The sequence below is a fragment of the Lepidochelys kempii genome, chromosome 6 (genome assembly GCF_965140285.1).
Source record: "Lepidochelys kempii isolate rLepKem1 chromosome 6, rLepKem1.hap1, whole genome shotgun sequence".
Lineage (NCBI taxonomy): Eukaryota > Metazoa > Chordata > Testudines > Cheloniidae > Lepidochelys > Lepidochelys kempii.
Window position 1 is genome coordinate 47,330,147 of NC_136385.1, and position 21,751 is coordinate 47,351,897.

General features: G+C 40.2%; 1 protein-coding gene across 3 annotated transcripts in view; it reads right to left on the bottom strand.

Annotated features, from left to right (window-relative positions):
- Positions 1 to 21,751, bottom strand: part of GAS2 (growth arrest specific 2) — a 156,920-nt gene that overhangs the window by 121,030 nt on the left and 14,139 nt on the right. The window contains exons 1-2 of one of the 3 annotated variants that reach the window (XM_073347819.1): positions 13,832 to 13,958; positions 30 to 191 (exon numbers count right to left, since the gene is read on the bottom strand). In XM_073347819.1, coding sequence (XP_073203920.1) covers positions 30 to 171 — 142 coding nt within the window. In that variant the 5' untranslated portion in view covers positions 172 to 191; positions 13,832 to 13,958. Of the gene's footprint in view, positions 1 to 29; positions 192 to 12,995; positions 13,137 to 13,831; positions 13,959 to 21,751 lie in introns of those variants that run through there. The other 2 variants (XM_073347821.1, XM_073347820.2) reach the window with 2 other exon arrangements.

The following is a 21,751-nucleotide window of genomic DNA, read 5'->3' on the forward strand; positions in this document are numbered from 1 at the left end:
TACATATATATCTATATAAATATTCTTACCCAGTAGGTTTGTGAGCCACAGCGCTAGATCCTCTTTCATCGGTAATAAGTTGGCCTCATGTCTGCTGGCCAGCCACTGGCTGTATTGATGCATATCAGAAAGGCCAGGTCCTCGTGCCTTTGGGCTCAGAGCACTGCACATTGTTTATCCACTTGTAATACCTGTTTTTTCAAAAAAGTACCTCATTATATTATATAAGGCCTGAAGCTTTCTTTTTTTTTTAAGTTTATTGACAGTGCTTGAAACGAACTATGATCCTGGGATGCAAGATGTCAGACAAACTCATGCAGGTCTAACACATGGAGACAACATACACAATGAAAGTCTTGTTTTGCTAATAGAGCATTTTGCTGGTGATTTAATCATATAGATAGTGTCTGTTTTATTTGTACTCACCCAGGTACACATGTTCCCAACAATCCACTACTCTGCAAGGAATAATTAAAACCAAATCAAAATAAACATTTTGAGATACAGACCTAACAATTCATTAGGACCTGATCCAATGCCCATTGAAACCCATGGAAAGCTTCACTGGGCTTTGGATCAGGCCCCAGAACAGCATATGAGTAAGGGAGTTCTGCAACTGCAATAAACCGTTAACAGTACTAAACAGATACCCATTCCACCAAATGAAATCAGTCGATTCTACAGCTTTATTGTCATAAAAAAATACAAAGAATCCTTTAAAATATTATTTTTAATTTACTGTATTATTCTACAAACATATACAAAGCATAGCAGTCCTGGAGGATGGAGTTTATCCACAAAACAGATACAGTAGCAGTGCAAGCTTCCGACTTCACCGTCCCTACACAAATGCTAATGGGCCTCAGTTCTGAACTATGGAAACCACCTCTAGAGGTGAGAGAGTACTTCATTTTCCCATTCAATATTTTATTCTCAATTTAATTTTTAAAATCATTTCAATAGCCAGAGGTGTGAAGTGCCCACTGGAATTGTAGTTCTATTACTGAAGGTCAAATTCTGCCATCTGCTGCATGGGTGTGCTTGGGAAAGAAAAGGGTGTCAGACTCTTCCTGTCCCTGTGAAGCATAGCAGGGTTTCAGCCTAATGCTAAAGAGAGTGCCAAGTTAGGGGACTGGCTACTGTCCCAGCTGGCACACCATGACTCCTAGTGAGCACAGTCAGGACCTGGTCAGCCAGCTGATACACTGTATTGTGCAGATGGCATTAGGCAGGGTTCTCACTGTTCTTTTCTAAAGGATCAGGAAGATGCTTATTTACCCTGGCTGTTCTGTGCCATTGTGACCTGCACTTGTAAGATGATTGCAGGGCAGGATGCACTGCTGATGGCTGTTTCCTTCTGCCCCTTGCATAGTGTCTAGAAGTCATGAGTCAGCCGATAGGTAACAGTGACTTTAAAAATAGGGAAGAACAACTTGCTATCCTATGACAGTGGTCAGACAATGGCACCCTGATTTTATGAACGTTGATCTTATGAACGACCTGTTATATGAACATTTTTCTGCCACTGATGGCACGTCTTTCTGATGCCAAATGTGACTTCAATCCATCAGCCAATGTTTGAGCAGCGGCAGAGGTTTGAAAAGACAGATTTGGTGGAAAAGAGGAGACATGGTTCTCTCAAAGAAAAATCAGGCATATATTTGTTACCATTCATTATGTACACAATCATTTAACACTGAATAAATTAACATATGCATTGTATCTACTGGAATTTTGAGATATTCAATTTTATTAACTTTTGGATTTTATTAACTCAATATCAAATTAGTTCATAAAACAGACATTATATTAAATCTATATCTAGCTAGCTAGCTAGCTAGATATAGTAAGAGAGAAGAAAAATGGTTGCAGGATATACAAAGGCTTTTGTAAAAAAAAATGACTGCAGCATTTCATATACACTAGAATTTGGGACAATATAATATATGGATTAAAATTATTCCTCCCTCATTTAACCATGCCCTGGGTAACAAACTTCTTGTTAGATAAAACATCTGGTTAATCTCTTGTTTAGCCCCTGTCAATGTGTTTAGTGTATCACTTCCCTCCTCATCCAAAATTCTGCTTCTACTAAAGTTCTGGATGTCCCTGTGGCATTTTGAATAAATAGGCTCATACTAGTTATCGTTATTTAGAATATGTTTTCCACAGAAATCATTCTGCTTTTTTGGTTAGTGAAAAACACACAAACAAACTAGATTCTCTCCCCCCAAGGTAAAAGTAAGTTTTTGAATTATCATTAGAACTTAGATGTATGTTGGTAAGAGACAAAAATTACAAATAATGGGCCTGATCCTGCATTGCTTGTGCAACCAAAACTCCTTTGCAAGTCAAGGGACTTTGGAGTGAGAAAGGTATGCAATTAAAGTGTAGCTCTGCTTTGAAAATTGACTGTAAAAATGACATCGTGGTTTTATAGTTTCTTGGTTAATGACATCCAGGTCAAATCTGCTCATTTTTGGGGGGCAAACAACAAAAGATTTTTCAAGCTGTCAGCTCTGCAAACTCAGCCTGGAATCTGACTCTCCAAGTGGGTTCTTTCTGGCCTGTGCATCAAATACAATAAATATTCCACCATCATAACTTATTTTAAAGCTTTTCTATGTCATTCTTCACCAGAGTAGCTGAGTTCCTCAAAATATTACAGTGAGATAGGGAGGTATTATCATCACCATTTCACAGCTAGGGGAACTGAGACTCAAAGAGGTTAAGCGACTTGTCCAAATTGTCACAGGGATTCTATGACAGTCAGTATTAAAATCTTCTCTATTTCATCCTTTCTCTCCAGAAGTTATAAAAGAGTCAAAAAGTTATTCTCCTGCAGGTAATAGTTAGGTTGATGTGTGAGCCAGAATGTAATCCAGGTCACTCTCCCATAGTTGTTTTTATGGCGGAATAGTAGTAAAAACTTATCTTACTCATTTAAATAAATACATATGACTCAGGATGTCCAAGGGAAGCAAAGTAAAAGGTACCATTTTTGCACAGTCTCTTTCTAGGTTTACAGATAAGACTTTAAGATAATCATCTTTTTATTTCATTTCATTTATTCTCGGATATATTCATTGGAAAATCTAGAAACCACATTGTTGCTCTGGAAGAAATAAAAAGACACTGTGGCTTAGGATTCTCCTTGGGAGAAAACTGCCTTTCTGCATCCAAGGATACATGTATGGTGAAATGTTCCCCACCAAGGAGCCCCACCAATAAATGTTGAAACTGCAGTGTGCCTGTGATACTGCAGGGTGCAGTGCCACCTGCTGACAGTGTCGGTATTTCTACACTGTATTAAAAGCCTACTGCTGGCCCAGGCCAGCTGACTTGGGCTCACAGGGTTCAGGTTAAGGGACTGTTTAATTGCGGTATAGACATTAGGGCTTGGGTTGGTACCCAGGCTCTAAGACCCTGAGAGGTGGGAGGGTCCACATCGTAATTAAACAGCCCCTTAACCTGAGCCCCGTGAGCCTGAGCCAGCATGGGCAAGCTGTGGGTGTCTGTAGTGTAGACATACCACGTTTGACTTTTGGTGGGGCCGAGGCTGCTCCAACCTGGCTCTGTAGGCTGCGTTATACATGCCTGCCACTAGGGGGTTTCTGGAGGCTCACACAGCAGGGACTATGGAATTAGTGCAAAAAAACAGACAAAGAACAGCACTGTCTACACATGTTCCCTGCAGCCCATTGAGCATATGGGCTTCTGCCAGCAGAAGGAGGCACAAAGCATGGAATTCAAGCATACATGTTGCTATTTCAGTTCAGACTCACAGTACAGGGCTGTTTGCACACACTCACTGCTGACCTGGTTCTTGCCTTTCCCAGACCCAGCAACAAATAAAAGATGGGGAGGGTTCTGAGCAGAAGGAACTTTTGAGCCTGGTGGTGATGGGAGTTAAGGTTTGACTGAAGCTATTCCGGGAGTTGTTTTTCCCCAACATGAGGTAATGTCATTCTTAAAGTATCCTATTAAAATCTCCCAGATTGCTTTCAACAGTCACTGGGAGATTGATGCTGATTCCGGGAGACTCCCGGCCAATCCTGGAGAGTTGACAACCCTAATGGGAGTTAGGAGGTAGAAGGGGGAATAGTTCTGCTCATGGAGGTATGAGTGTGAGGGCGGTAACCGGTGGGAGAAGATTCACACTGAAGGGAATGTTTCTGAATGGTAGTGAGTTTAGGTAGAAAGAAGAGGGGTTCTCAGTATGTAGATGTCATGTGAGTGGCTCTTCTGAGCTGGTAGGGGTTGAAAGGAGCTGAGAGAGCTGGGCAGGGGAGGGGTTCTAAACCAGGAGGGGGACACATTGAGATGTTATGGTCAAGTGCAGGCGGAATCAAGTCAACTGGTGAATGGTGGCGGGGGGGTTGCATATGATAGGGGGGAGTGTAGGGTAACAGCTAGATTGGCAGGGGTGAGGTAGGATGAGGAAAGACCAGTGACACAATCACAGATGGATAAATACTGTATCCACTACCTTTTGTAAAGTTTCACTATTTCTCTTCCTAAAGGGGAAGGAGGGTTCCCCTTTTTTCCCCCATTTCTCCACCAACCTGTCTTATCTCCCGCCGCTAACCACTTACCTTTGACACCCATGACCACTTTGAGAATAACATCAGCCTAAAAGAAAAGGCTGAAGATTGGTAGGTTTGGCCATGTGCTTCAAATTGTCAGTACCAGTGGCAAAGTTGTGGAATTCTTTATTGTTTTTTGAGTTGTTTTTTGTGTGCTAACACTGACCTTCCTCATATTAAATCTGGGAAGTTCATCCAAACTTAATTTAACCTTCCACAGTGACTGTGCGATAAAATTTCTGGCTTCCACTTAAACACTTGTCTCACTTGTTTAATTTGATTAGCATTACCAGCCCAAATGTTGCCTAGTATCATTTCTCTACACATTGGTTAGGATTTTCAAAGAAGTCTAAGGGAGACAGACACTCAAATCCTACTGAAAATCAGTGGGAGTTGAGCACCTAGCTCCTATTGAAAATTCCAGCCATAACCAAGGCTGGATCTTGCAGTCCTTGCTCAGGGGAAATGAACTTTCTATATTTTGATCCCCATTACCATAGTATCTGAAAAACTCACAATCTTTAATGTATTTATGTAGTGACATACGGAAGTATTGTTATCCCAAGTTTACAGAGAAGAAACTCAAACACAGAGAAATGTAGGGTACCTCTGCACTGTGATAAAAGATCCATGGCATGGCCACAGCTGACCCGGGTCAGCTGACTCGGGCTCATGGCACTATAAAATTGCAGTGTAGACATTCAGGCTCGGGCTGGAGACCAGGTTTCGGTATCCTTCCCCCATGACAGCTCTCAGAGCCCAGACTCCAGTCCCAGCCCAAACAGCTACACTGCAATTTTTAGCCCCACACGCCCGAGCACTGTGAGTCCAAGTTAGCTGACCCAGGCTCAGACTTGGTGCTGCAGGTTTTTTATTACAGAATAGACATGCCCTAAGTGACTTCCCTAATGTCACAGATACGGTCTGTGGCACAGCAGGGAACTGAACCCCTAAGCCACTCTAGCACTGGCTCATCCCTTCCCTCATTGAAATCATTAAGGACTTGACAGTCTAGCCTTAAGTTACCAGCATTTTACCCCCAAACATTATTGTATTTTAAACAGTAAAGCCATTGATATAACATCAGCTATAACAAAGCATTAACATCAATTTGTAGAAATGCATGTAGAATTTCTCTTGTTATGGAATCTGTCAGCTTTTCTTTAAGAAACTGAACCTATCACCAGACACGCATAAGAATGTTTAAAACTTACCACTAAAATGCCTTGCTCCTCAAGAAATAAATTTCGTCCACTACTCTTCTGAAAGTGACATAAGCTAGGACAGAACGTTACTTACAGTCTGTTTTGTTGCAAGTCATATTTATGCAGTGCAATCCTTTTTTTCCCCACCCCTGTGACAGCAATAAGGCATCTCAAATTCTTAGGCTCATTGTTTAGGTAAAGAATTCAGTTCAGGATAGTTTACAGTACACCTAATGACACGTAACAGTTTCAACAAGCTGGAAAGTTACATTCCTCCTTGTTTGCTCCCACCAAACAGTGAAGTTTTTATTTTGCTTTACAGTGGCACATTTAGTTTTCTGTGTATTGTAACTCAACTGAGTGTGTTGCCAGCAGTGTAATTTAAACTATCTGCTGATGTCTGTCAATGATCATCAGGTGTAAGTAGGGTGACCAGATGTCCCAATTTTATAGGGACAGTCCCAATTTTGGGGTCTTTTTCTTATATAGGCTCCTATTACTCCCCAACCTCTGTCCCGATTTTTCACACTTGCTGTCTAGTTGTGTATTAAAAAGCATAGATGGATAGAAGAGAGAACATAGGGCAGAGAGGTGAGATGGTCCAGTGGCTAAGGCCTACCCTAGGACTCTGAAGATGTGTGTTCAATTCCCTGCTCCAATACAGACTTCTTCTATAACCTTGAACAAGTCACTTGGGCCTAGATCCTCAGAGGTATTAAGGCACCTCACTCATTGATTTCAATACATTCAATTCCTTTGAGGATGTAGGCCTTAGTTCCTCACCTATAAAATGGGGATAATAGCATTTCCCTTTGCCACAGGGGCATTGTGAGGTGCTCAGACCCTAGGGTAATGAGGGACATATACGTATCATAAATAGGGAAATAGTAATGGGATATAGCACCTTTCACCTCTAAATTACCATTTCAAATCAGCACAGGTAAGCAATGACTAAAAGTTGTTACCAGCTGAAGGCTATTCAGTGGCCTCCATGAAATGAATTTTGTTGTCTTGGTCCATTTGGTGCTGGATGGGCATTCACATCAGGCCCTGTGCCTGCAGTCTCAGCAGACAGAGTAAGGGGCTGAACAGCTGCACAGCCCAAATTCTTTTCTCATCCCTAGAGTTTGTCCTTCCAGGTCAGAGGTGAGGCAGAGTAGTGCAGCAGTATAGTAAACCTTATTCTGTAGCTACCAGTGCACTACTTGCTTTGTGGATTAATAGAAGTTTTCAGCATCCAGGGCCGCAGAAAGCAGAACCATTCATGAGATTTGTGTTCAGCTATTAAAAAACAAACAAACAAACAAAAAACACACTCACACCAAGATTTAAAAAGGGTGTTTGGCAAGTATTTTCACAAGCCAAATAGATACTGTGTTCAGTACTCTCACCCAATTCATTCCTGGTCCTAGGGCCTACCACAAGTTTCTCTATACCACTTAAGCCTAGCATGAAGCTGCATGGGTATGCTGAGCAGCAGAATGGGGTAACTATGCACCTGCTACATGCCATGGAACTGGTATCTGTGCTGGCCCAGATTAAGAGATTCCAAGGCCAAAAGGGACCATTGTGATCTAGTCTGGCCTCATGTATAACACTGGCCATAGAATTTCCCCAAAATAATTGCTAGAGTGTATCTTTTAGAAAAACATCCAATCTTGATTTAAAAATTGTCAGTGATGGAGAATCCACCACAACCCTTGATACATTGTTCCACTGGTTCATTACCTTCACTGTTAAAAATATACAGCTTATTTCCCATTTGAATTTGTCTAGCTTCAACTTCCAGCCATTGGATCATGTTACACCTTTCTCTGCTAGACTGAAGAGCCCATTATTACATATTGGGTTCCCACATAGACACTTATAGACCGTAATCAAGTCACCCCTTAACTTTCTCTTTGGTAATCTAAATAGATTGAGCTCTTTGAGTCTGTCTCTACAAAACATGTTTTCTAATCCTTTAGTCATTCTTGTGCCTCTTCTCTGAAACCTCTCCAAATTATCAATATACTTCTTAGATTGTGGGCGCCAGAACTGGGCTCAATATTCCAGCAGCAGTCATATCAGTGCTAAATACAGAGGTAAAATAACCTCACTACTCCTACTTGAGATTCCCCTGTTTATATATCTAAGGATTACATTAGCTCTTTTGGCCACAGCATCACACTGGGAGCTCATGTTCAGATGTTTATCCACCGTTCCCCTCCCCACCCCAACTCTTACATAGTCACTGCTTCCCAGAATAGAGTCCCCATCCTGTAAGTATGACCTACATTCTGTGTTCCTAGATTTATACAGTTACATTTAGTCATATTAAAATGCATATTGTTTGCTTGCATCCAGTTTATCAAGTAATCCAGATTGCACTGTTCTCTTAATTATTTATCACTCCTCCAATTTTTGGGTTATCTGCAAACTGTATCAGTGATGATTTTTTGTTTTCTTACAGTCATTGATAAAAATGTTAAATAGCATAGGGCCAAGAACTGATCCCTGCGGGATTCCACTAGAAACATTTCCACTCAATGATTACTCATTTACTATTACATTTTGAGTCCTATCACAGTTAGCAAGCTTTTAATCCATTTAATGTCAACCATTGTAATTTTAATGTTGTTCTAGTTTTTTAATCAAAATGTTGTGCAATACCAAGTCAAACACCTTACAGAAGTCTAAGTATCCACACTATTGCCTTTATCAACCAAACTTCTAATCTCATCAAAAAAGAGATATCAAGTTAGTTTCACAGGATCACTTTTGCATAAACCCATGTTGATTGGCATTAATTATATTACCCTCCTTTTATTCTTTATTAGAATTCCATATCAGTCACTCCATTATCTTGCTCAGGATCAATCTCTGTCTGACAAGCCTATAATTACCAGGTCATCCAGTTTATCTTTTAAAAACATTAGCTTTCTTCCAATCTTCTGGATCTTCCTCAATGTTCCAAGCCTTATTGAAAAGCAACATTAATGGTCCAGTGAGCTCCTCAGCCAGCTCTTTTAACACTCATGGATTCAAGTTATCTGGACCTGCTGATTTAACATGTCCAACTTTAGTAGTTGCTGTTTAACATCCTCCTGAGACATTAGCAGAATTGAAAGAGTGTTACCATATGATATGACTACATCATCTGCTTTTCCAAAATACAGAACAGAAATATTTATTGAACACTTCTGCCTTTTCTGCTTATTATTGATAATTCCTACCATTTCTATCTAGAAATGGAACAATACTATTGTTAGGATTCTTTTTGTTCCTAATGTACTTAAATTCCCCCTTACTATCATTGACTCAGCCTATGTGGGACCAATGCCGAAAGTCAATTTGCAAGTGAGATGGTGTTATCTAGGACTATTGAAGGAACTGCAGATCTGCATTTATGCTGATCCAGTGGCCCACATGTTCTTCACAACTGGCACCTGGATTAGAGGGGTGAATTTCATTCCATCTGCATAGAACTCAAATATTCAGGGTTTATGCTAAATTCCCTCTTGTGTGAGATGAGAGTTGGGAAAGCCTGCTAGCTGCAGAAGAAGCAAAGTATACTATAAAGTAAAAGGTTCACATGATACGCAACTCTGCAGTAGCTTCACAGTCACTGGTACCAGTGGGAAAACATCTTGGAAGTGAGTAGCCAGTGCTTTCACCACAGGGACTGCAATCTATAATGCTACACAGAAGCGGTGTACACTGCCTTTGTCTGCAGTTGCAGCTGATGTCCCTCTCTCAATTTCTTGCTGACTTGGAGAGAAGGTAATGGTATTGGATAGCAGTCATTTTGGAAAGGGAGAAGAAGTGAGGATCAAAAGCCAAAGCAGAGCTCATGAGTATCTGGCATGGGTCTCTGCTGGATCTCCCTGCTAGTTCTAATCACATCAAGAAGGATATGGAAAAGAACAAAATTCTGGCCCTTCAGCAGAATTTCAGAGTGTTGTTTGGTGCATTGGTTGACTCATTTTGAAGTAAGCATATGCAAATAACTATATATTTGGGGGGTTAGCAAAAGAGGATATTAAAAAATAGAGACTTTAATAGATCAAATTTTCATCATTAGGGCACCATAAATTGCAAACACAAAGTCTGTTTGTGTATTTGTTTAAGCAAACATGAACCTGCAAACAAACAGGGTCCCTTGCATGCAATCATTGCTTTCAGGAGAACAAATACAGGTTTTGCATACACAATGATTTTGAGCATAAAATATGCAGGTGCAATCTAAACACCCACATTTGAAAATTTGATCTTACTAATGTTATTAAAAACAAAACTACAAGTTGTCCTTTGCCCAGGGCTTATGGTCCTGCAGACTCAGAATATGTATGAGATTAGTCTACAGACTAAATGCTGCATTTGAAATAATCTTTTGTTTTGTTCCTAATATATACATTGATTAACCTCTTCCCAATAGCCACAGAGGTGAACAACAATTTATGAAATTGTTTTCCTTAGTGTCAGGAAATTCTTCCCAGTAACAAGATCTGCTAGACAGTAGAATAATCTCCCAAATGAAGTAGGGGAATGTCCATCACTTGAGACACTTAAAACTGGACTAAAAATAGCACTAAATAAAATATAGATAACAATCAGCTGTTGGCAAGGATGGACTATATATGAACTTATCGGTCTTGTCATCTCTGACTTCTAAGATGCTATGACTTACTATAGAGAACTGCAATAATTGCCCTCATCGTACCCTTTAACTCTTATGGAATAATAGGGACTATACTTATCCAATTCTGATTTTGCTGCCATGATATATTATTCTTACTGAACCCTTAAAGAATTTTACCTTATATAAAATATTATATGTTACTCTTACTTACATTATTTTAAGTACACAGATCTCTAATTTTAATTAGAGAGACAAGGTGGGTGAAGTAGTATCTTTTATGGGACCTCACTCACCTTGTCTCCTAATATCCTGGGACCAAGATGGTTATAACACTCATTTTAATTGTCTTTTCTAACTACAACAATTAATAGGATAAAACCTATTTGCACAGATGCAGAAACCAAGATTATATTTTTGTAAGAAATTCATTTTTCTAGTTCTTTTATTATCCTTATAACTATACACAACTAATTTAGCTCAGTGTTTCTGGTGCTCTCCCAGATTAGCTTGGAGTATACTGTAGATGTTAAAAAGGAGGGGGAATAGAAGGGAATCACCATCTGAAACTCATTAATCAATTAGAATTTTTAAGGGCTTACATCAAAATGTGATCTAGACTGATAAAGTAAACTCTGATTCACAAGAAGCATTTGTCCCTTGTGTTATGAACATACAGGATACAAATGTGCACTGTACTTAAAATGTGTATCTGGAACCTAGCACAGGATTGTATATTGATATTTTGAACTTATAAGACCCTTGGTTTGAAGCCAGCAACAAATTAACTTTAAAAAAAAATATTCTAGGTTACTGAAAGCCTAGGAATTTCCAATACTGTTTTTACCACAGACAGCGTTGCTGTCTTGCAAAATGTTTGTTCGACCAAAAGGAAAGCAGGAATGTTGTTTGTCTCTCTCTCTCACACATAATAACAAAGCTTTAGGAATGTTCGATATTAACTTTGCCATAAAATGATACGTTCTAGGTAATGATCCTGATTCTTAAGGCAGACAAAAATCCTGATAGTTGACTTGCAGGACTGCAGGGTCTAGCCCTTACTCCTCATTTTTCTACTTGCCTAATCAAAATGATTGTTAAAAAAATTGTACAGAAAGGTCAAATCTAAACCTTAGTCTCCATTAGCTAAAGAAGTGATAATGTGTATTACAGATGGCAAATTTTAATAGGTGTTTGCCTGATGAGTTTAATTATTTTTTTTAAAATGCCTGCAGAATAATGACAGGTTTCAGAGTAGCAGCCGTGTTAGTCCGTATCTGCAAAAAGAACAGGAGTACTTGTTAGTCTCTAAGGTGCCACAAGTACTCCTGTTCTTTTTGCAGAATAATGTGGGTTTCTTGCCAATAATCAGCAGCTCCTATGACTTTGCATTTCATTCTTAAATGTTGCTAGGCCTGCTCCGGCTCCCATGAAATCAATGGCCAAGCTTAAAATGACTAACATGGGAGCAGGACAGGTGCCCCTAATATTAAGCCTGTCTCCTTTCTGATCAAATTATAATGAGAACAGATGTAATTTTTTTTCAAAAGCCCCTAAGTGATTCAGGGGCCGAGGTCCCACTGAAAATCAAGAAGAGCTGGGTGGCTGGAAGGATTGCTAGTTCCTCACTGCCTCACCTCCTTCATCACGATTTGGCTGAGGTTCCAACCTGGGTTCCACAATGTAATTCTCATCAGATGGCCGATTGTACCATATGAAATGAATTTAGGAATGTCAGCTAATTTCCTATTAAATCATAATCCACATCACAAAATCATTACACTTGGCACAGCCTGGGCTCGGCAGCGAAGAAACAATCCAAGCTTTAATGTGCGTGGAGACTAAAAGAAAAGTACCTTCCCCACCCCACCCCACCCCCCACAATTTCAAAGAAATGTCAGACATGCTCCGGGGCTGGCGGAGAGGAAGGCTGCAATGCGTTTACCCCAGATACTAGCAAAGAATGCTCTCAGTCCCTTTACCTTTCACGTGCAGCCAGAGCAAGCCATGCTGCTAGGCGATCGCCCTGCTGCCCAGCATGGCTGCAAAAAGGGGAGACATTCCTCGAACAGGAATGGATCGTTTCTAAAAACAATATGAACCAGAAGATCCCAGCATAAAAGGCAAAGCCTGCCCTCCCTTCTGCTGCTTGTGTTTATTGCGTGAGAAAGAAGGCAAAGGAAAAGAGCTCAGTTTGGAATTAGTGCTGTCCTGCCAGTCCTTTGGGGGGTGTCAAGATCGCCCTAATTCCAGTGGCCCAGCTCTGTGGGCAGTGATGACACTATAGCTTGCCCGCAGCCCACCAAACACTTGCTCCTTCGTTTGATGCAGAGATATATTTCCACTGGACAGTGCTGTCATATATAAACAACCTACCTTTCCCTTTTCTTCCAACCATAGTGCTCGAGGGTTGGTGAACGGGGTAAGACCAGACACAAAGCAGAGAAGGGTCCCGAATGGTGCGCTAGAAATTTACAAGATTTTCATGCAACTAAGGCAAAAAATATTCTCCTCCTGGGATCATTCTGAATATTTTGTTGCCAAACACTCACCCCTACCCCGAACCCAAGTAAGTGAGCATCTCACCGTCTGATCCATACTATTCTGGGTGGTTAGTATTATTTTGCTCTCTTCGGGGCCCATGCATATACACCCGGACTGATGGCTTTTCCGTGGGTGGTGTATAACACAGCTTCCCAAGTCCGACTCATTAAAGGAGAGACAATGCAAACATTCATGGAAGGTTTATTTGCATTCAAAAGCGTTCTTGTTAGTCGCGCGGAGAGGCTGCACCCTGGCAAGCTCTGAACTGGAAATAATGATCCTCAAATCATTAACGTTCCCCCCACACACACACACACACACTTTACCCCCCTGACACTTTCAAACTCCGGATTTTCAAGGGGGGGGGATGGGAATTGCTTCCTCAATGAGTAGGCAAACGAAAGATTTTTACCTGTGCAGGAGCGCACCGATTGCAATTTGCAAACTTCCTAGCCCAGCTCTCCCCGTCCCTTCCCTACCTCTCTGCTGCAGCGCTCGAAGCAGTTATCCCTGCTGTATCCCCATTAATCACTGACTCGCAAACTCTTTGGACGTGAGAGTTCTTGCAATTTCAAGATTAGAGGAGGAAAACAAAAGAAACCCCGCTCTAAGGTGACAGGCTGAAGGGAAATAATCGTTATCTTACTTAAATCCCCCGACCCCTTTCTCTCTCTGTTCAACTGCAACCGTGAAACAAACAACCAAATCAAACACATTTTAAAGGAGCCCGGGCTCTGACTTCGGTAAATCCAGCCAAACGCCTGCACGAACTACAGTAGCAGTAAACAGAGCTCTCTTCCCTCGTTAGCCATTTATTAGTGGCCAGCATGCCTCACCCCGCACTCCTTAGGCGCTTGCTTGGAAAAAATCTCACTCACTTTCTTCTTGCAATGCCACAAAGCCCTTCTCCTCCTGCAGCCCGTCCCGTTCTCCCAGCCTCAGCACACCGCCAGCAGCTCGGCCACTCTTCATACTTCTGATCTCTCCACTTGGTGCTCTCTTTGGGAAACCTCCCCCCCCACACCCCACTCCCCCTCCAGAAACAGATTTCCTACATTTCATCAGTCCACATAGACCGAACGGAAGTTAAATGCTTACTTTTTCTGGGGGACGGCAAGCGCAATTGACACTGAATTACCCTTGAAACTCTGAGATATTGTGTTACAAGCCCTTGGCAGGAACTTGGCGCTTAGGTCCAAAGTTCCTTTTATTATTATTCCCCTTCCAAAACTGTGTTGGGGGGAGGGGGATCCCATATTTTAAGCTTAAACTTTTTTTTCCCAAAAATTGCTGGCTAGGATTTTTTTTTTTTTTTTTAGCACTTACTAGCACCATTTTATGTTATAACCCGTTTGATTTTGCTGCCCAAGGTGACATAATTTCAGCTTTATCTCTTGTGGGCATTGTGTCTTTGACAGTGAGCGTTAATTACACTTTTCCCAACAAGATTTCATGCTCTTCTATAATTAATTTAAAATAGATACATTAATAACTCAATGTTACACTTTTAAAAGATCTACTAATTGGTGAGGTGTTTTGTTTGGAAAGCTGTTTAAACACCCACCTCCCTTTTATTGCATTCGGTATATTTCAATGTTATGATGAATGTTAGAGATAATGTTCCCCAACTGTTGTTTATTAGTCCATTTTTTGTATGTGCAGAGAAGCCCTTTCATGAATTCAATAGGGGGAAACAGATGTTCAAACTTCTGCTTCTCTTGTGAATGGATGGAGATTATTGTCTTGTTGATTTTCCTAATGGCATCATGTTATCGCTTTCCATAAGAAAGCCCCAGATGAACAGCACACAATTATGTTTCTCTTATAATGCTATTTAATAGCTCTACCCAATGCATATTATGAACCACTATACTGAAATGGAATTGTCTTAACCAGTCCCTGTGGAGAGATGCAGCTCATACTGACCCTTATTTCTCAGTAATGCAATTTTTTTCACTTGGATCAGCTGGGAAACCTGATTTGCATAATTAATGCATGGTTATTTCTCAATACTATATGTAAGCAAATTACTGTACTCTGATTATTAACCAATCAGCTGATCAGTAAGTGGAGGCTTTATGTAAATTTATGTATCCTGACTGGCTATTCTAAACCTTGCTGGTTTGATGGCTATTACCTGCTCAGTTGGTTTTTTTTCAATCAAATCACTGAGACTCCATGGTGAAGTACATAACTATGATGACCTTTATCCATCTTGTAAGTATCTGCACATCACTAACTAAACTCCTCAAGTCCTGGCTCAGCATTTACAGTGTAAAACTTGGGATGGATATTCTGGGGGCAGTCTCTTCTCTGTTTAGTCCAAGATCCTGGTCAGGAACATAGAGGGATAGCTCCAAAACTGTGCATAGCCCTCAAAACTCCACACTTTTATGCCCAGGAAAAGACTAACAGAACAAATACTGAATTAAAATAAAAATCTAACAAAAACTAAAGTGAAGTGAAACACTTCATGTGACCTTGAGAAACAATCTTTTAAAGGATAATGAACAACATTTATATTCCACATCAATTCAGTCTTGAGCTGAGAAGGAACTTTCCAGTACCACTGTATTGCTGAACGACCTGCTGTCATCTAATAGAAAACTTTAAAAACATTCCATTTAGAAAATGTTCTGTGTCTCTAGTTGAGTCTTCCATGCCTGCACTATCCTCAAAGCACATGACTTCCCACTAAATTTAGGAGAAATCCTACACATGGACTCAAGCTCTGAGCCTACTCCAGATTTTCAATGATTAAAAAGTCAAATGCACATTTGTATACATGACTATGGAAAGATTCAAAAAGGTAGTGCAAAGGCTTTCTAGCCAGAATGAGATGTGGACACCTCCTTCATATGGAGAGCGTATACCAAACATTCCAAGATCTGCAACTGGTAGCAGTGGTCCTGAAACTAGGGGTGCTGCTGCACTCCCTGGCTTGAAGTAGTAATAACTAACACCAAATACATAATTTCCATGATCAGCACCCCCACTATAAAAATTGTTCCAGCACCCTTGATTGGTAGTAAAAGATGATTCATTCTCATAGAGCTTTGATGATATTTAATCTTTTTATACTTTTATTGTTTTAGTTGCTATGATTACTCATCATCACTTGGAAAAGAACTGTCAAATGCTAGAAGGGGAATATGCAACATACTGTACAACAGTTAAAATCCACAACACCTGTACAATTTAGATTAAACCCTATCCAAGAAGGACTGGTTGGAACAGTCTACTACAGAACTACCAAGCATGCATCTGAAATCAACATTGGAGCCATCGATAGTGACACCACAATTACGAGTGCATTGAGATTTGTATTTAAAGGTCAGAACTAAAATCTCTGTTTTCTACTTTAATAACTGAATTTAGAGTCTAAATTTAACACAGTATTTTATCAAAGAATCATTGAATTTTCTGTGTAAGTTTATGTTAACTTGTTAACTTTTGCAGAGGAAACATAAAAATGCTCCCCTTTTGAAATTTTGTCCTGTTTTGTTCACATTTCCTTGGTTCCTTCTAGCTGAACAACCATAGTCCCAACAAACATTCAACTTTATGCACTCATTCTGGTAACATCCAGACACAGACCACCACCAAAGGAACCTGGGGTATAAGTGGACATTGAGGGGAGGGGCAACTACGTGGAGGGGGTAGCAGAGTGAACAGGGCTTGGGGAGGCCTGAGGAGAAAGCAGCTTGTGAGGGGATGCTATGGTTCCGCACAAAGTCTTAGTCAATGCACACTCAATTTCAATTATTGCTATTCTGTGTCAAAATTACTACCACATTTAGGACAATATGTACTATACATGGCCATTCACATAACTTTAAGAATCGGAAGAGTGACATTACCTCTGAGTATGACATTGGTGAGACCATCCACTTCTGTTGTCCACATTTTTAAGAAGATGTTGAAAAATTGGAAAAGATTCAGAGAAGAGTTATAAAAATGATTTGTGGTCTAGAAGACATGCCTTATATACCTCTAAAGTAGTTTCAACGATTAAATTTAGGAAAAAAGAAGGTTAAGAGATTACGTGATCATGGTCTATAATTATCTACACAGGGAGAAGGTATATATACTAGAGGCTCTAATGGCTGGAAGTTGGAGTCAGCAAAGTTCAAACTGGAAATAAGATACAAATTTGAAGTGTGTTTGGGGGTAATTAATAAGACACCAAAAGCTGTGATAAGTTTTCCATCATGTGGAGTCTTTAAATCAAAACTGGATTTTTTTCCCTCTAAAATAAAAGCTTTATCTCAATCAGAGGTTATTTATCTTGATGGGGGATTGTTAGGTGAAGTTCTATGGCCTGTGTCATGCAGGAGGCCCCATCTGATCATATGAGAATTCAGCGTCCATGCTATGGTGTCAGATGCCCCAATGTTTATAATCTTCATTAAATAGAGTAGAGGAATGAACAGATTGAGGGCAGTATGTGTCATCTCTGTGTTTGGCAGCTTGAAGAAGAGACATAAATATTCTGAAAATGGGCAAACTTTCAAAAGAATTCAGTCACGCTTGAAAGTAACAACTGGATTTATCATTTCAACTGTCATCAAAATTAGGCATGCCAGAAGTTAACATTGTCTTTATAAACCCATTGCACATGTTGGTTTCATAAGCATTTATCAATTCTGCACTAAAATTCACATTTTTATGAATAACATCTACAAACTATTTTGACACTGCAAGGAAATACGATTTACTTCGTATTGTGTAAACTTGCTTTACCACAAACATTTTCTATAAGTATAGTTCACACATCATTTATAACTACTTCAAAAATGTTCATAAAGTTTTATTGCTATCTGTCACAATTGTGAATTCATTGCTATAGAACACAGTCTGAGTAAAAATACCAAATGACATTGTGTTGACAACCGCAAATCTAAATAATAATAAATTGGTTCGTCTTTATCATAGACTTGATGTATTCATCAAGGAATCACTACTGATGATGATGCTCTTATGTAACCTCCCTTAATACAGAAAGGCGACTGCTGATCTGTATCTGGCTAGGCATGTACAACATTCTGTCCAGGATGATGGAAAATGGATGCTTACCACAATAATCTATGACATTATCACTTCTAGAATCGGCTCAAAATAATTTTAAGGTACCATAGCTCTTACAACCATTCAACAATAAGAAAAACCTTATCTGCACAGATTACTACTGTTGTTTTTTAACATGCTCAGCAGTTTGCTACGTGCTTCACAAAACATACAGAAGACACTGTTCCTGCTCATAAGATTTTATAATCTAAAGGTCAGATTCTGCCACTCTTACTCACACTGAGTAGCAACTTATTCCACCAGCATCCCCAAAAAACTCAATGGGGCTACTTATTACAGTGAAGTACTACTCAACATAACTAAGGGTGTCAGAATCTATCCACTGTGGACACAAAAAGCAACAGGGGGAGAGGGAGGTAACAGGAGGGGGGAGGTAACAGGAGGACAAGAGTTCAACAGCAATGTTGTTTAGTTGCTTAGAGGGTAATATGATTTTTGATGGGTTTTTAAGGTGTGACTGGGTTTGTATTTTTTTTTCATTTTAGTATGTTCTGAAACTATTCTTTTATTATAAAAATATAATTTTCTTATCCTATATTGTGACAGGGCAGCCATTTTCTGAGCAACCCCCCATGACCAGGGGTCACTTTGAAGGCACTCTGCTCCTCCTAGCTCCCTCTTCAGGCCCCTTAAGCATGCCACAACATCTCTTTTGTGACCTTCACCTAGGTCTAGTTTAGTAAGATTCAAACAGTCCTCAGAGTCCTTAATAACAAATGGTTCAAACAGTCCTCAAAGAGTCCCAAAATAAGATCCATAACCATGACACAAAAGTTCATACTTAGCCCTGGTTCTTCTGCCAAACACGGAGCTCTTCCACCTCCTCACTCTACTCCACCCAAAGCCATCACCTTAGCCCTTTCTAGCTGACACTTGGCCCTAGTTTCTTTCTCTTTCAGTGTCTCCTCCATTCTGAGGGAGGAGGCAGTCTATATACTGCTTTCCTTCAGAGAGCTCCTCTGTATCAGCTGGAAGAGAGGAGAGCCCTGCTTCACCCTCAACAGGGTTCCTCATCCCAAGCCCTTTAAGGAACAGTGTCTTGGGATTTTTTTCCCCCATCCAAATCCTAATTTCCTGGGACTGCTTCCTCTCATTGCTATCAGGCCATTTTCTGGGCCTTTGTCCAATCCAATTCCCTGGAACAGGGTCTTCTGGATCCCTCTACCCATAAATGGCCCTATTACAAGTATTCTTTTGAGTCCTCCTCACTTTTCATATTCAAGCATTGCATTGATACTATGGGAGTTACTTACATGGACTGAAGTCAAAATAGACTCTATAGACTAATTTCAGAGTAACTGCCGTGTTAGTCTGTATTTGCGAAAAGAAAAGGAGTACTTGTGGCACGTTAGAGACTAACCAATTTATTTGAGCATAAGCTTTCGTGAGCTTCAGACTAATTGGTTAGTCTCTAACGTGCCACAAGTACTCCTTTTCTTTCTATAGACGAATGATTTTTAAGAAAGTACTTTCTGTCTGAGAATATTATGCATTAAACATGACTTTCTTAGTTAACTACACTGAAGTTATGAACACAGTGAAACACAGAAGATCTATTCTTGATGTTAAATTCCATCACAGAGCCAATGAAATATTTTAGGTTGAAAATAATAACATTTTTTCCCTGTAATGCTAATCACATGATTTGTAACTAAGACATTTTTTGTACTGTGACTGATTAGAAAGGAATGATGAGCTAGTTTTCCATAGGAATTAACTGACCGATGCTGTGCGATGGAGTACATTTCACTGTCATGTTATACAAATAATCCACATGTAGATCTCTGCTTTTTAAAAAGTAAGCAACTGTTCCAGAACAAGGATAATGGAAAAACAATGAATTATTCATAAAGAGTGCAAATTTCTAAGAACAGGTAATGGATTTACAACCCATTCTGCCTGACCACCTGCTCTCTTTTGATTGGTCATAATTCCACCTTCCTGCTTTGTCACTTTACCTTTCAATTCCTTCTTTCTTCAGACACAAATCTAGGTTTCTCTTAAACTCTTTAATAACTCTTTGCTCCAATTTCTTCCCCAGTAACCTATTTCATGTGTTTATGAGCTCTTATGTGGAATTGTTCTTGCTGAGTTTCCCTATATATATAGTAATGTAGGACCCAATCCTGCCTCTAATGACATAAGTGGTAAAACCTCCATTAAGATCAATGAAAGCTGCATTAAGCTTTAATTTTTAGATTATTTTCTCTAGTTTGTGACTCTTTCATCAGCACGAACATTCTGAGCTAAATTATAGGCCACTACTCCAATCTGCAAGAGCCATAACTAAGCATGGATGATTACGAATCTCCATTCTGTTAGCTGTGGATTCATCCGTGCACCCTCACAACCTAAGCACCTCCATATTGCTATTGACACCTCGTGAGCTGGTTTACACTTATCAGAGACATTACTATATTTATAAGACTTTACTCAGTGTGGTAAAAATAAACAAGTATATTTATTTAAACAGGCCAGTCAGCAATTCAAACCCTTCTTATACCTTTCGGGGCAAATGCTAAGCCGAGCAGACACCAAGGATCTCATATGGATGTGTAGGGCATATGTGGAAGGGATGGGGGCGCGTCTTCCCTCTAAGCTGCAAACTGGTTGTGGAACCTTGATCTTTTCACACTGCCACGCGGGGATTCCTGGAAGAGAGTTCCACACTATCCGCAGTAGTGCACACCCAGTATGTATGTATAGTTCCCCTACTTCCGTGCCCCCTTTGCACAGCAGAATTACGGTATTTCACTGCCAGGCTTCTATGGACATGGAGGCAGAGGCAGAATATGTCCCTTAATGCAGTCTGAGGAGAATTAGGAGTACATTTATCTTTTCAGGTAGGTCTGTTTCTCTTTCTTTCTCTACTATTTTCTTTGTTCTTGCTTTCTTTCTGTTGCTTTTGATCTACCCTTTTTCTTTTCTTCACCATACTCCAATCACCTTTATGCTGCTCTCCAGGTGCACTTTACACTGATTTCTGTTCATTTTTTCTCTAGCTATTCCCAGTCTTCTCCTCAAAGACAAACTGCTGCCATCAGTGTCTCCCCCTCCCACCCATCTTCTTCTTTCTCCAACTGTTCAGCTCAAAGAGTCATTCCTAAACCTCAGAGAAGGCTCTGGTTCTAACAACCCTTTCCATTCTTCTATTAAAGAGGCATCACTCAAAACATTCTGAATGGACAGAACATCACTCTGTGTGTACCTTGTTACATTGTCACATGAAACAGGTGGTTCTCCACCTCATTTAATGAACATAAATGACTCCCATTCCTTAGGAGCTGGGAGACTTAGGTTCTGTTCCCAGCTGGCCACTGATCTGTTGTGTGACTTTGAGCAAGTCATTTCACCCTTGTTTCAGTTGCCGTATCCGCATAGTCATACTAACCCTCTTTTGTAAAGCAGTTTGACATTTAGGAATGAAAATCATTATGTAATGCATTATTATTAATTATAGTCTTCTTCCATTTACATAAGTGGGAAGCGGTGGCCAGCACATCCCTCGGCCCACACTGCTTCCCGGAGCCCCCATTGGCCTGGAGCAGCGAACTGCGGCCAGTGGGAGCTGTGATCGGCCGAACCTGTGGATGTGGCAGGTAAACAAACCGGCCCACCAGGGTGCTTACCCTGGCAGGCTGCGTGCCAAAGGTTGCCGATCCCTGATATATAGGATAGTATGCTGTGGTTAGAGCAGGAAAGTCAGGAAA